This window comes from Pleurodeles waltl, chromosome 3_1, assembly GCF_031143425.1.
Source record: "Pleurodeles waltl isolate 20211129_DDA chromosome 3_1, aPleWal1.hap1.20221129, whole genome shotgun sequence".
In the NCBI taxonomy this organism is placed as follows: Eukaryota; Metazoa; Chordata; class Amphibia; order Caudata; family Salamandridae; genus Pleurodeles; species Pleurodeles waltl.
In genome coordinates this window covers 1,927,956,287-1,927,971,419 of record NC_090440.1, presented here as the reverse complement: position 1 = coordinate 1,927,971,419, position 15,133 = coordinate 1,927,956,287, and the positions used below count along the sequence as shown (strand labels likewise).

The 15,133-nt window shown below is 44.3% G+C and overlaps 1 protein-coding gene across 2 annotated transcripts in view; it reads right to left on the bottom strand.

Annotated features, from left to right (window-relative positions):
- FOXN1 (forkhead box N1) overlaps positions 1–15,133 on the bottom strand; it is a 400,073-nt gene that overhangs the window by 49,914 nt on the left and 335,026 nt on the right. For both annotated transcript variants that reach the window (XM_069226168.1, XM_069226170.1), the window contains exon 6: positions 9,512–9,639. In XM_069226168.1, the coding sequence (XP_069082269.1) occupies positions 9,512–9,639 (128 nt within the window). The remainder of the gene's footprint in view (positions 1–9,511; positions 9,640–15,133) is intronic.

Here is a 15,133-nt window from a genome sequence, read left to right as displayed (position 1 = left end):
CTATCAGGGCCTGTGCCTGTCCTATACTCACTGCCTTGTAGGCTTCCCACAGGGTCTGGGCCAAGTCCACCGAAGGTTCATTGTCTGTGAAGTAGTGACTTGTTGTAGTTTTGATCCCCTTTTTAATCTTATATTATTTAAGGTACCATGGGTTAAGCAAAATAGTGTGTTGCGAGGTGTTCCACTCCAAGCTCAGTCTAACTCACATGGGGGAATTGTCCATGATGCCCCATGCAAGGTGATGAGCACTGAGAAGAGGTAAATGTACCGTGCCAAAGTGAACAGACAGTCTGTGCGGAGAGACTGCTGTGTGCCCTCGCTCCTCATATTATGTTAAATTAAAGTCAAGCCCCATTATCAATTTACCATCTTGTAGTTTAAGGAGGAAGGTGCCGAAGTCGGAAAAAGTGGCCTCATGAAGGTGCAGGGGGACATATACGGAACAGATGTTGACTGTACTTCGCAGTTCCCGGTAAGTGCCACAAAGCGGCCATGTATTTCTGACCAAACTTGCTGGACTGTAAGTGGAAGTGTCTTCCTAATTAGGATCCCCACTCCTCTGGAGTTAGTCCTATGTCCTGCGCGTGCCGCTAACTTGTAGCCCCATCTGTCAAGTGCCTGATAGCTGATTCTTTTCCAGTGAGCCTCCTGTAGTAGGGCTACATCTGGTTCATGTCATTTAAGCTAATGTAGAATGACTCCCCTTTTAATTTTATCACCTAGGCCATTAAGGTCCCATAGTGACCCTGTGAGTAACCCACCTGCAGGCTGGGAAGACATTTGCTGTGTCCGCACCTCTGTGCGGTGTCTGTACTTTCAAACGTAGGTGACCCAACCTTTGGGCCAAACCATAAGAAGCAAAAACCCCAAACGTACCCCCCTGCCTGCCTCCCTGCAGTACGGACGTAGAACTGCCCGGCACCCCAAGTTTGCAGAGTGCCTGTCGTCCTAGATGTGAACTAAACAGCAGGAGACAGTGGCAACCTGCAACCTGAGACCAACGCACCACCTTCTAAAAGTTGTGGTATGTTACTAACATCATCTCGTTTCTTCCTCCATTCTGTGTCCCCAATGGCAGCTCCTCCCGCACCACCAGTGAGCTTCCTTTACTGTGTGCGCCATTGGTAACCTGTGACAAGAGGAAGAAATCTTTTCATATTGCCAAGACTGTCATCCCTCTCCATCAAGCCCCTCGGGGCACTGCTCCTGTGTTGCTGTGACCTGGGATTCTTGTTGCTGTGGTAATCCTTTTTCACTGCTGGTCGCATCAGTGTGACCTATGTGGCCCGCATTGGCCCACTTGCTCCATTGTGACAGATGATGATTCTTCGACTTTGTGCCCCTGGCCTGCCTTCATCTCTCAAGCCAGTCTCAGGCCGCCTTCAGGGTGGCAAAATGCCAGGTTTTACCCTTTGCTATTACTCAAAGCTGTGCTGGGAATAGTATTGAGTACTTCATGCCTCACTCCCAGAGTACTCATTTCACTTCAGCAAAACTTCGGCAGAGCCTTTGGACTCTGCAGGTATAATCTGGAAAAAAGTCTATAATTGCATTGTCGAGTTTGACTGGAGGGGCCCTGCAAGCTGTCTGGAGTATGGCATTGCGGTCTCTGAAATGAAAAGATCCTGGCTACTACTGTGCATGGGGAGCACCTGGCCTTGGAGGGACACGTGGGACCCTGTGCACTCTTTCCACTGAGAAGTATTTGGAAAGTTCACATGGTCACAGCACATTGAGGATACTGTCCTAAACAAACAGGTCTACTGCCGGTCCTTCTGCTTTCTCAGCTACTCCGACCAGACGAATGTTGTTACGTCTTGAGCGGCTCTCGAAATCTTCAAGTCACGCACCCAGAGTTTATGTCGTGGAGTGCAGTTCTTTGACCTGCTTCTTTAGAGTGGTGGTTTCAGCTTTCAAAGCAGCGAGGGAATCTTCTGCTTCCTTCACACAGGTGCTCCTGTTTCGTAGGTCAGACCTCACAAGTGTCAATTCAGTAGAAACTGCATCTATTTTGGTTTTGAGGGAGCCACAGACACCATGTATAGCTGTCATGGTATTTAGAAGCATAAGTGTGTCGATTTCAGATGGAAGTTGGTTTATCTTGTCCCTTGAGTCCTCAATGACCTGCTTGTGAGAGTCCACTTGGGGAAGGGTATACTTGTCCAGTTAGGTCTGCTGTGCCACACATTCCCCCTGCCCCATGCATCTCTGCAGGGCCATCGGGGTGTCCTCCGCTTGGAGGTGGCCTGACAGGGTAACTCACACTGCCAGCCAGGGACTTCCCTGAAGCCTGTTGGCTCCCCCCTTTCAGCCCCTGTCTCACCGGGCAGGCATGTGTATTAAGCCCCGAACTGGAGGTGAAGGTCCTCTGGGGGCACTGCTCAGTGTCTATATGAGGTCAGGTCCATCACTGAATCAGTTTCTCCTCACTTGTCTTCATCTTCTTCAGCTCCGTTCATCATCCTTACTACCTCAGTTTCACGTCTTTCATCTGGTTCACAGGGCCTCTTGCCAATTCCAACAGCCCTGGACTGACAATTTCACCAGGCAATGGGGTTCAGGAGTGATCCCTACTTCTCCCCTGGACTTCACGCCTTTGGGCAATCTTCCAGTCAGGCTCTGGGCCCTGTTGTTGCATCGCTCAGCTAGGCCTTCCTACTTCGCCAGGGCACAGAGGATGTCTTCTCGTGTTTCACCTGCCTTATTGTGTGCAGACCCCTGCCAGCTGGGCTGAGGGAGGACCTGGTTTATGCTGCCCCCAGGGGTGAGGGGGGGGCACCACAGGCCCACACTGCCGAGAGTAGCCTTCTTCTGCACTAGGCCTCCACACTCGATGCTAGGCCCTTGGTACTTAAACCCTCCAGTGTTTCTGTTACAGTGTATATACTGTATGTAGGCCCTACGGGGGTTCATGGCAGCCACAGCTCCCAAAGCTCCGTGTCGGACGCTCATGGTCGTATATGGTGGGCAGGGCTAATCCACAGATTCACTGGGGGTCCACATGCCTCAACGGTTTAGGTTTTTGGGTGGATTTTTTAGGGTTTAGAGTGGGTATGGGTTTTTGGGTAGCAAGTGATTTTTTAGGGGTTAGGGTGCGTATGGTTTTTGGGTTGTGGGTTTATAAGGAGATATATATATATGTGTGTGCGGTCACCAGTAGGTAGTTATAATTAGGACATTGTTTCTATAGAAAAAGCATTTTGCTAATAACTTTGGCGCCATTTGATGAATCTTCATGAAATTTTCCAAGAAAATACAATGCTCACTTCTGCGTCTGTCTGGAAAGTTTTGGGTTGATCGGTCAAGTAGGGGCCTGAGAAAAAGGACGGGACTCAAAACGGTTTTCCCCATTCATTTTTCCACAGGGATTTTGAACAGCGGTAGCACCCGAACCACTGGACGGAATTACACTAAATTTGGCAGAAAGGTAGCTCTTGGGCTAGAAAGTGCCCTTTTTTAGGGTCGAGCCTGCGTTGCATGCGCTCGTGCATGTGTATCTCAGAGAGACGCTTTATGTATTAGAAAAGGGCTCGGAGCCCTGTCGATGTCACGTCAGTGTTTTTCATTGGTTCGTGTGCTTGCCTATTAAAATCTGCTTGCTTTCATTAGTTGAAGGCATGCATACGTCATGCCTTTTCCGGTGGCTAGCCCTCCTCGAGCGCATCGACCAAGTACAGAAAACATGCGAGGCTCGCTGTTTTCTGTCGGCTCGTGGACTACTTTTTTTCTCTATTTTCCTAGCGCGATTTCGCTAGCCAGAAGTTGAGCGCTTTACACAGTTAATTGCACTTTTCGGGTTACCTACATAAATGCACTTTTGCCGATAGGTGAAAAGTCGGGTTAGGAGTTTACAAAGCGATCAGCTCTAACATGAGCAAACGCGAGACTCGTTGCATTGCAAATGCTTGTTGTTATTTGGTGTGAATTTGTTTAGTAGTTTTAGTGAAATTAAAGAAAATCCAAATTTGTATACCTAGGGACACGAAGGCTAACTCTAACTCTAACATCCCTGTAACCTTTGTTTTTTAAATTGTATATATATACACACACACTTATATATATTTATACATATATAAAATAGATATAAACACACATTCATATGTATTTGTTTGTCTGTGCATGTATATATACACATACATATATATAGAAATTTGGAACAGAACGAGGAATCATCGGAAAACAAGGAGGGGACCTAGAAAAAATAAGAGGATACCCACTGAGAAGCAAACAAAAGAATTGAGCAGTCCAATGAAATTGGAACAGGATGTAAACTTAATAGTGAATCTCTCCAATCATGAATTGACACAAGATGAGAGAACCCTATTAAATAGGGGATAAACGTTCTGTCCCGAAAAACATTATGACTATGTAGAAACTAGAGTGGATTTTTATAAATATGTACGCAAACTAAAATTGGCGAAATTCTTTGCAAAGAGTGCACCTAAAAAAGTGACCAATAATGATGGGGGTGTGACTAGCCCCAGTCTGACCATTCAACAAAAATCGGATATTAATACTGCATTTGATTTGATGCACAATCTTGAAGACGATCAGCTCACAGAGACACAGATATTAGAGGAGCTGCGGATTGAAACATCTAAACACTGTCGTACAGACTTTAAGCCTAGATCTAAATTCTGTCCAGCTTTATCACCAGGTAATAAAATGGATACATTCCATGATTTGGTAATCGAGGATCTTGGTAAGATGGTTAAGATCAAGAATAAGAAAAGTGAAAATATCTCTCTACGAGAACGGCAGGCACTGAAGGCACTTATGGAGAATAACAACTTGGAAATCAAACCAGCAGACAAAGGTGGGAACATAGTGAATATAGAAAAGCAGCAGTACATGCAGGAGGCATACCGTCAATTAAATGATGAAAATCACTATCTGAAACTGCAAAGAAATCCCATAAATGATTTGATCTTTGAGTTGAATAGATATCTGTACTCGTGGTATGAGGCTGGTTTGTTAAATGATGATGAAAAAACATTCCTTAGAAATGAAAATCCGACACTTCCTACAATATACTTCCTCCCGAAGATACACAAGAACTTAAAAAAAAAACCAGGGCGTCCAATTGTCTCGAGTTGTGGAGCACTGTATGAAAATATTTCTACTTATGTGGATTACTTTCTGGCACCGTTAGTACAAAATTTGAGTTCTTATATTAAGGATACTGGTGATTTCCTGAGGATTCTTGCTGACATTGGATGGGAAGAAGGCTATAAATTGGTCACTATTGACGTGGTATCTCTCTATACATCTATTGACCACGAGATTGGATTGAAAGCAGTGCAATACTTTTTACAACAACGTGACATCAGTCTGTTAAAACACTCTCAAATGCTGTTAAAGATGATAGAATTGTGTCTGAACAATAATATATTCCTACTCAATCATCAAATCTTTGCCCAAATCCGCAGGACAGAAATGGGCGTTTCCTTCTCACCGCGTTACGCCAACTTGACCATGGGCTGGTGGGAGAAACAGACAGCCTGGGGAGGTAAGAATGAGAAACTAGCGGAGAAAGCTGTGATCTGGTTAAGATTTATAGATGATCTTTCATCATTTGGTATGAGACAGAAAATGAATTCCTGCAATACTTTGTAAAACTAAATCAAAATGATATGGGACTCCAATTCACATATAATATAAGTAAAGAACGGGTCCAGTTTTTGGATGTGATGGTATATGTAGAGAACAATCAGATTCAGACAGCTCTATTTCGGAAGGAAACGTCGACTAACAGCATCTTGCATGGAGAGAGCTTCCATCCAATGTCATTGAAAAAGATTATACCTTATGGAGAATTTGTCAGAATAAAACGTAACTGTTCCACGGAAAGTGAGATGGAACAAAAATTCATTGAAACGAGACAGGGATTTCTTCAAAGAAAATACAAATACAAAGATATTAGAGCCGGGGAACTAAAAGCAAGAGCTCGAACCAGAGATAATATATAGAACAGAACAATGATGAAAAAACCTCAGGAAGATACAACTATCAGATTTGTAATGACATACCAAGGAGAGCCATTTAATCTTGAAAATTCTGAGGAAATATTGGTACATTATAAGGAAGGACCCAGAGGTGGGAAAGTTGGTTGGGGGAAAACCTATGGTTACCTATAAAAGAGTACCATCTCTACAGGACCGTTTGGTTAATAGTCACTTTCAGATCAAAGAACAGTCAAACTGGCTCTCGAGCCAAACAAATGGTTTTATTTGCTGTAAGAAGTGCAAAGCATGCCGCATTGGGATTTAAGTGAAGGAATTTGAGGACTTTGGTGGTAACAAGATGACTATGAACAAAAAGATCACATGTAATTACAATTATGTGGTATATGTGATTCAATGGACATGTGGTCTGCGTTATGTGGGCAGTACAATTTGTCCTTTAAAAAAATGCATTTTGGAACACATTAGAGCTGTGCAAAATAAGGATACAACCTATGCTATTGCAAAACACCTTATGACTCATGATGGAGCTAAATGGACAGACATGAGATTTTTTGGTATTGCGAGTGTAGATAGCAATGAAAGGGGAGAGATAGAGAGTTACAACTGAGACGTTTGGAGTCACGCTTCATAATACAAAAGCCCGAGGGGTCTGAATGGGGATGAAGAATTGCATTATCATCTGTAGGCTGAGGATATATGACGCTCTTGCTAACAGTTATTAGATAAGATTACCTGTGGGTGTGTGGATAGAGGACATTTATAGATAAATATCAAGGAGAAAATGAGGTAAATTTAGGATGTATATGAGAAAGTATGAAAACAATAATAGATAAGTGCACCAATCTATTATCAGGAATATATAGCAATCACAGAGGTAATTGCATTGAAGCAAGGTTAATAGTTCCAACAGAATAGAAATGGACATAATGATTGTTGTGAATAGTGATATTCTTTGTACATACTGATTTAGACAATTTGTGTAGCTTTGGGCACGTTCTGTGGTGGTGGGGAGCTTGGTTTTTAATGCACAACATTTAATTGATTTTTAATAGACTACATGTCCCACAATGCACTAATAGGGGGTCATAGGAGAGACACTATAAATAGGGGACATGGAGATAGGACTAATTTACTGTGATCAAGACCAGTAGGTCGAAACGCGTCGGTGGTGAAGGATGGTGATTTAATCTTGACTGCAATAAAAAGAAATAACTTCCTCCTGGAGTGCGGTGGTGAAGTTGCTTGCAACTGTTTGTTTTTGGATTTATGAGAGGAAATGGTCCATTCCTCACACCAGCACCAACATGAAAGAGTGCGCCAGAAGCAGGACCAGTTTGTTTTCTCATATATATATATATATATATATATATATATATATATAGGTTTTACCAAGTGTATGCCTTTACCACGCATGCCTTTACCACAAAAATGTAAGTATTTTACAGGAAAATTTAAACAATTTATCTATAAATAAAAAAAGGTTTATATTTGCCTGTAAAATACTTACATTTATTTGTAAAATCTTTACCATACATATGCCTTTACCATTCATGCCTTTACAGCAAAATTCATTGTAAAGGCAGGCGTGGTAAAGGCATAGTCGTTGTAAAAGCCTGCGTGGTAAAGGTTATGTGTGGTAATGCCACCATTCTTTTTTGTCTTTATCGCTATGAGTTAGTTTACAGGCCTGTAAAGGTCTGCTGTTATATGCATGACCAGGACCTTGCGCTGGTATCCTGTATGTATTTTGAGTGCATACACATGTGTGACATGTCTAGCACATGTGCGTTTGTAGGCTGTGTGTGTGTGCGTGTGTGAGAGTGAGCCTAAGTACTGAAGCCAATGGGATCAATTTGTGATGTCCTATGCCTAGAATTGCACAAATTGAGCGGTGAGGATTGTTCTCCCAGACAGTGAAAGTGTATTGCCTGCATTCCTGACGCTGAAGTGAGGATGATGGAGACACAGCCACTTTGTAAATTCCAGGAGGTAGTTTGCTAGAAAGGAGCTGCTGATTAGTCGTCCCCAGCACTGCCACTTACTTGATGATAGAGGTGAGTGGTGGTGTTGCAGTTTTGTTGTGTGAGGTGAGGAAGTTTCTATGTCATGCGTGCCCTTTTTTTCTCTGATTACAACTTCAGTTGGGCTGATAACAGCCAGGTACAGAAACCTCACACCTCATTGTGTTTGTGCTGTGAGTGCTGCAGTTTGGAGACAGGGCCAATGTTACCTGCTGTATAACACACATACAAACGGGATTGCACACGTTTACCCACCCAAAACCAAAAAAGTATATACATTTCGATAATTTGAGGATAAACGTCTGTTTGTGAAGTGAAATAGATCTATTAATAGAAACACAACAGTGACACAAAAAATGTAATTAAGTAAAAAGATGTTAAGGGAATGTCGAAATTTATGAAAATATATTTTGGTGAAAATGGTGCTTATTGTAAAAGATGTATTTGAAAGGTGATTTTTGCGTATGTTGTGGAAAATGGGATTATGACATGGAACAAAGGAGAACCATCAAAGGGCAAGGACCATGTAGAGTTCCAGGAAGAAAGCCAAGCAGAGGGGAACAGGACCAAACAAGGAGAAGAACCAGAAAGAGGGGAACCAATAGGATGATGATGAGGAGGAAGTCATTTGCCAAGAGGGGGAGAAGGGTCAGGGGAGGATGTTCAGGAGGACAACCAGAAAGAAGAGGAGAACAAAGAGGAGGAGGCTAGTGTGACTCTAGGCCCCATTTAAGGACTTGCGTTTAGTAACAATGGTCACACCTCTTTTAAACAGGTTCCTAATTACTCTTTGTAGACTACACCCCCTTTTAAACAACCCAACTGTTCAGCCCACGTGAATCGCTGCTTAAGCCCCTCGACTATCTGTAAATGTAGTGTGTTTGTGACCAACTAAGTACACCAAAACAGCTTTTCTATCAAATTGTTTCTAAATATCAATTACGTTAGGGGCTGAGTTTGTCAAATGTATCACACAGGTTGATTGTTATTGGCTCCACCGCGCATGACATTGCCCCAGGAATATTCCTGTTCCTGCCACACTTGATCCATGGGATCCAATAGTAAACGTTTTTCCATTTCCGCTGCTGCTCTCATCCTTCTTGGAGTAGCAACATTGGAGCCAAGTGTGATGAGTTATTTATTTAATTACTGTGAAGCACATTGATTCTTTTAAGAGACAAAAGGGGTTCGCACGTGTAAAGATAAACTGTGCGTAGCAATTAAAACCATCGTTGCCCTTTAAGAGAGGTACAACGTTCTATGGCATCGAGGAAATTATGCACTTTGGCCAGGGGCACGTTAAGCATTTTCATGATGTGCACTAGATGGATAACCTGGCGCTGATAGTATAGTGTTGTGCAACCATTCTTTATTCTAAATGAAAAAAGACTCAAGTCCCACAAGCTACAATCTTTGCTTCAGTTTATGACCTCGGCTTGTTGCTGATCAACAGGCTTCCACACCCTGTGCGCTGTTACGTTCCTGCAATGTGTAACCCCCCCAGGCTAGAGCAGCAAGGCTTACCTGTATGAATAGATCGGCTTAGGAAACAGGGGCTGGTGAGGCTCCGAGCTGACTTGCGGTGCGATCCTCTGATATGGGTAGTGTGCAGAAGTGATGTAAGTCAGAGGATAATTCCCTCCCGAAGAATACTAACGAAAACAACAACAAAAAATTAATTAGCTCGTATGTAAAAAGGCAAACAAGTCTGAATGTGAAGTGAAGAAGGAAACAATCCTAAAAAAAATCGAAGTACTTGATATCTTTTTTTTCAAACTTATATTCTTCCTAACACCCTCACACACCTCCCCCTTCACCCATAGTGCGGGTTCATGCCAGCCATGGTGTTCCTACTTGAAGAGAAGGGAAGGTTGGCTCTCCCGCCTCAACTGGGAGACTAAGGGCTAGATGTACTAGGAGTCGGTTCGCAAAAGGTTCAGCTTTGAGCAAGGACTTTCTGTGAACAGACCATAGGTGACTTCACTAAATCAGCATCTGCAGGGGGTCACAAAAATAACCTGCCCCGATTAATAATTCAACAGGTCACAGTTTGCAACCCTCTGCGATAGGCTACAAACACCGGGATGGTGGCCGGCAATGGATAGGCCACCATTCCAGTGTTTGTATTTTCAAACAGCGAACCACTTTTTTTAAGCATTCCGTGTTCATTAAAGGAACTGGTGCTGCTTAACAAAAAGAAAAAAAGTTATTGAAAATGTCGGACCCACCACTCTAGTCAGGGCGAGTAAGTCACGCAACAAAGATAACCTGTGCTCACCTACTGGAAGCTTGGTACAGAGCAGTCAGGCTTATCCCACAGAGGTCATGTGTAAAGCGATTGCGAACACACTCACACCAGTAACACATTGAAATATACCACAAAATGGACTCCACACAGGGTTATATAAAAATAGGTTTCTTATTTTGTAAAGACATATCTTGGAACACATATGACATAAATTATAATTGCTGCGGACATTTTGTAACTTCTGAGGTTACCCTCATAATCCTGACCATGTAAGACACAAAAACATGCATTATACTATCAGGGCATGGGATGCAGCCGCTACCACATAAGCTACCACATAAGCATCATCATGTATAGAAAACACTGTGCGTACCATGTGGGTCCTGAAATGGTAGTCGCTGATTCTGTCCCCCTTTGCGCAGATAGCACATACAATTTCAGTGGTCAGATGGCAGGAAGGAGGTTGCATAATGTTCTCTGACCGTTACTCGGAGGGTAGATTTATTACTTTGCAGGAGGCACAGGAGTTATTTAACCTGGGTACAGGTCAATTTCTACAATATGCGAAGATGGCAGAACTGGCTAGACAACTATGGTCCTCATTTCCGGAAGCTCTGGAGTCGTCTCACACACTGATCACTCTGCTAGCAAAGGCACAAGCGAATAACACATTTTTATAGAGCACTGCACGCTGACAAGAGAGTACAACCACTACCCATAGAAGGCACATGGCAACACCTCACTAAGGGCCCCTTAACTCCACAAGATTTGTAAAACATACATGCCAGAGTGAAGGGAGTGGTGGTGTGCACCTGATTTAAACAAATACCATTCAATTTCATACACATGACCTTCGTATCCCTTAAGCGCCTACGCTCCATATACCCCTCCATCAGGGATGCCCAAATTGCCATAAGGGGCTCGCTGACTTTATTCATATGGTATGGCACTGTCCTCTTGTAAAAGATTACTGGGCAGAGGTCCAACTGAGGACGGCCACGGACGGGGAGATCCTGCAAACAATTCAGAAATGTCTATTAGGACCCCTCCTAGTAAACCCAAAAAGGATACTCAGAAGGCGCTATACCCTTTTGGGCCTGATGGTAGCAAAGTGGTGTGTTGCAATCCACTGGCTGAATCCCCAGGCCTCAAACTAGGGAGTCTTGGGAGGCAGACATGGTGGAGTGGGCTGGAACTGAAGACGTTCGCATGAGGAGGACTAGAAAAGATGAAAAAATTCAGGAAGTGTTGGTAGCCTGGGCGGAGATGAAGCAGACACTGCTTGAATATAAATGCTCGCAGAGGGCGGATACCCCATCACAGCAAGGAAGGAATGACTGATATCCAAAGGTGGGGAGGATGGTCTCTATTTAATACCTGGCGTTCAGTAATTATGGATTACTTCGACTGGAAAAACGGAATTGTGACGAACAATGATAAATGCATTACAATGTGCCTTCTTTGGAATCTTTGGGTGGGAGAAGGAAGGAAATACTATTTTGTATTGAGTTTAGTTGATTACACCGTTGAAGGTTTGATGTAAGTGCATGTCGATTTTATTCTTCTTATGGTCTATTTCGAAACAACATATAAGAAAGCAAAGTTGATGTGTACGTGTACTGATACCTCAATTAATGAAAAAATAAAAATAAAAAATGGTACTCACTGTTCTGAACAGTGCAAGAACAGTATACGTTAGAGTCTCCGGGCATGAAAAGCAACACGTCAGGAAATAACAATATGCGGGTCTCTGGAAAATCATGAATACTTGGCAGGTAACGGAGAGTGCAGAGGGTAACTGTCGTGAACACAGCACCTTACATATATAAATCACTGAAAGGCTGTGGGGCCCAGCGCACCTACACTCCCCCACATTGTGCTATGGGAAACAGGCCACAAGCTAGGTTCAGGGCGTCTGGGTGCCTACAATATATACTGTGATGATCAGGTGGGCCCCATAGGCTGCAGGAACTCCTGCCTGCCTGCTATACACAATACAGTTGTCTCCTGGAGTGCTGAGCTCCTACCAAGGTGTGCTGGCTAAAACAACTTTATTCATGGGGCGGTCATCGCAGGAGTGCGGGGTGAAGCTCAATAGTTGTGCTCTGCAAGAGGGGGCCTCGTTCAACCCCTCTCGTGTACTGAAGGTGTAGGCTGCTGTCTATGAGCATGCGATACCGCCGCAGGGGTACCAGGGAGAACTGAAAGATCCTACTTGAGGTACCCACCGAGTGACCTCTAGCTCGCGGGTACAGTATCTGCGGTGGAGCCGGCCAGGTGAGAAATGGAGCGCCATATTCCTGCTTTCAACCGGCCCTTGAGCACGCGGGCCACTGACAACTTCGCAGCTCCTCAAGGCGCGGCCCACATAACAAAGTTAGCAATCTGGGGAAGGAAGATAGTACTGACCTACCCTTCCGTCCACCCGGATGAGCTCAGGGCTCCAGATCGGGCCGTCAGCCCCTTTCAGTAGAACACAGCAGGCAGGTTGTACAGGACTGCCCTCACACGGCAGAAGCAACCTTGACGGCAGTATCCCATGCACAATGCTCTGGCGATGGGGCGGCCTCCATCTCTCAGCTTGCACCCCCAATTGGCAGTCAATTCATGGGCCCTGGCAACACCTTTCCTCCCCAAGGTAGTTCACTGTCCTCAGCTGGCGTGATGGACCTAGGGCGCACTGCTGATGCAATGCAGCACTTCCCTTGACTATTGCCTGTCCCGAGAGGGAGACTATTATCATGCTCGCCTTGCACTGGGCTAAGGAGTAAAATTGCTCACCAGGCACAGGCTGTCTCAGTGGAGAAAGGAGTGCTCACCATGTGCTAGATTTAAGGGAGCCAAGAAACAGGAAAGCAGCTCTGTCTGCGCTGGGTTCCTTGTGAGGCACTTAAGATGGGAGGGCACAAAAGGAGCAGGTAGGCCAGCACAGCTAAGTAGGTGATGGTTCCTCCTGATAGTCCTTGCAGTGCCTGGGTCCTCCAAGGTCAGGGAGCACCTGGCAACAGGGCAAGAAGCAGAAAAGCAGTCCAGTGAGTCCTTCATGCTACCCAGCAGTAACAGGTAGCAGGGCAACATCAGCAGAGCAATCCAGATGAGTCCTTTGGGTCAGCACAGTAGTCCTTTTGACAGAGGTTCAGTCCCAGTTCCAAACGTTTTTCAATCTATTTAGGCAGGTAAATAGTTTATTCAATTTGAGTTTATGAACCTTCCTTAATTTTTGTTTTCTGTTTGCTATGAGGTATGTCTACAATTCTTTTTGTGTGCAATCCCTTTATCACAGAATCACATTTAGGGGGTCATTCTGACCCTGGCGGCCGGTGGCCGCCAGGGCCACCGACCACGGGAGCACCGCCAACAGGCTGGCGGTGCTCCCACGAGCATTCTGACCGCGGCGGTTCCGCCCGCCAGCCCAGGGAAAAACTCATAATACCCTCCGCGGTCTTCTGACCGCGGAGCGGTATAATGGGGGCGGAATTCTGGCCGCCCGCCAGAATCAGAATCACCCCCTTAGTCCTTTCAAATCATACGCTATAAATGAAAGACATATTGTTAACTGTCTTCTTTAAAACTTTTGTGAATCTGATATCTTAATTCGGTTAAGAAAAAACTCCAAAGCATACCATATGGGCAGTAACATGCTGCTACAGTTGTAAGTCAAGAAATAAAACAACATTCATCAAGACTTTTAAGGTCTGTTAGTCCCTGGTGGGCGGTCTGCTAGGCTAACACGTCATGGAGGCCTTTGCCTCTGCCTTCCTGGAAAGGGACATCCGCTTTTTTCAAGAGATGGAAACCTGCCTTTCCCTTTGACGAAAACTGGTTCAGAATATTTTGTTGGGCACACTTGGCATTTTTTTTTAAATATCAGAGCAAACCCCCAGAAGTGAGGATTTAGTTTCTAAAATAAAAAAGGCAATGACACTGATGTATAGGGCATTTTCTTTCTGTACATGGGGACCACTATTGATGTTCATTGACCAGGCCGCCATGCGTGCATAGCTAAAACGGACGGTGAGATTTGAAATGTGCAGAAAGAATCAAGTTCTAATCCAGTGAGTGAACAAATGCAACAAATACTCTTATGAGAAACGTTCGAGGGAGTAAAAGAGTAGTAGTTTTCTCATATGAAAAGTGCTATTGTGAGGCCGTGTGTCCAGAAAGGAGTTTATTCCCAGTCCAGTGTCGGAAATAAAAAGGCATGGCCCAGGGCTGCTTATGCTTGCCCACCTAGGTCTGTAAATTCAATAGAAACACTGCTCTTTATCTCACGCCATAATTTCAGGGAGAGCTGATGGCAAACATGCATTAATTTCATTATAGTTTGATACAAATAGACATCAGTTACAAGATTCCAGAAGGTGGCACTGTTTCATTACACTAGTTTAGAACAGATGTGCATTGTCTTACCTAACTGGCAAGAGAAATATGGTAATTTAAATAGTAATACAAAAAATTGAAAGACTTTTTTCAGCTTTCACTGGCTTTCTAAAACTTAATCATTCAAGGTGCTACTGACATCACGTACTGAAGTAGGATGAATGGTGTATTTCCCTAAGAAGCATGACACACAATCTTAGAGAACTTTATCAATTCTTGCACAAAGTTCCTGGTCCCGAGGAATTTAATGGAGGTTTCCTGTTGCCCTGAATAATCAGCTAGGCACAACACTGTTTACCTCTTACCGAAAGAGTGATGTGGAGCATGACTGCATGACACAAGGCTTGACTGCACAACAACCTCTGAGAGAACATTTTATCCGATGGCGTAACAAAACTTTAGCGCCCATCCTCCCAGCAAAGTACATGGATGAGGACCCCGGGACACAGCCAGGAGCTCTCAGGCCGGGAGCCTGCCGCCAGTGCACAGTGCTGGCTGTACTGATGGGGGTCCCCTGA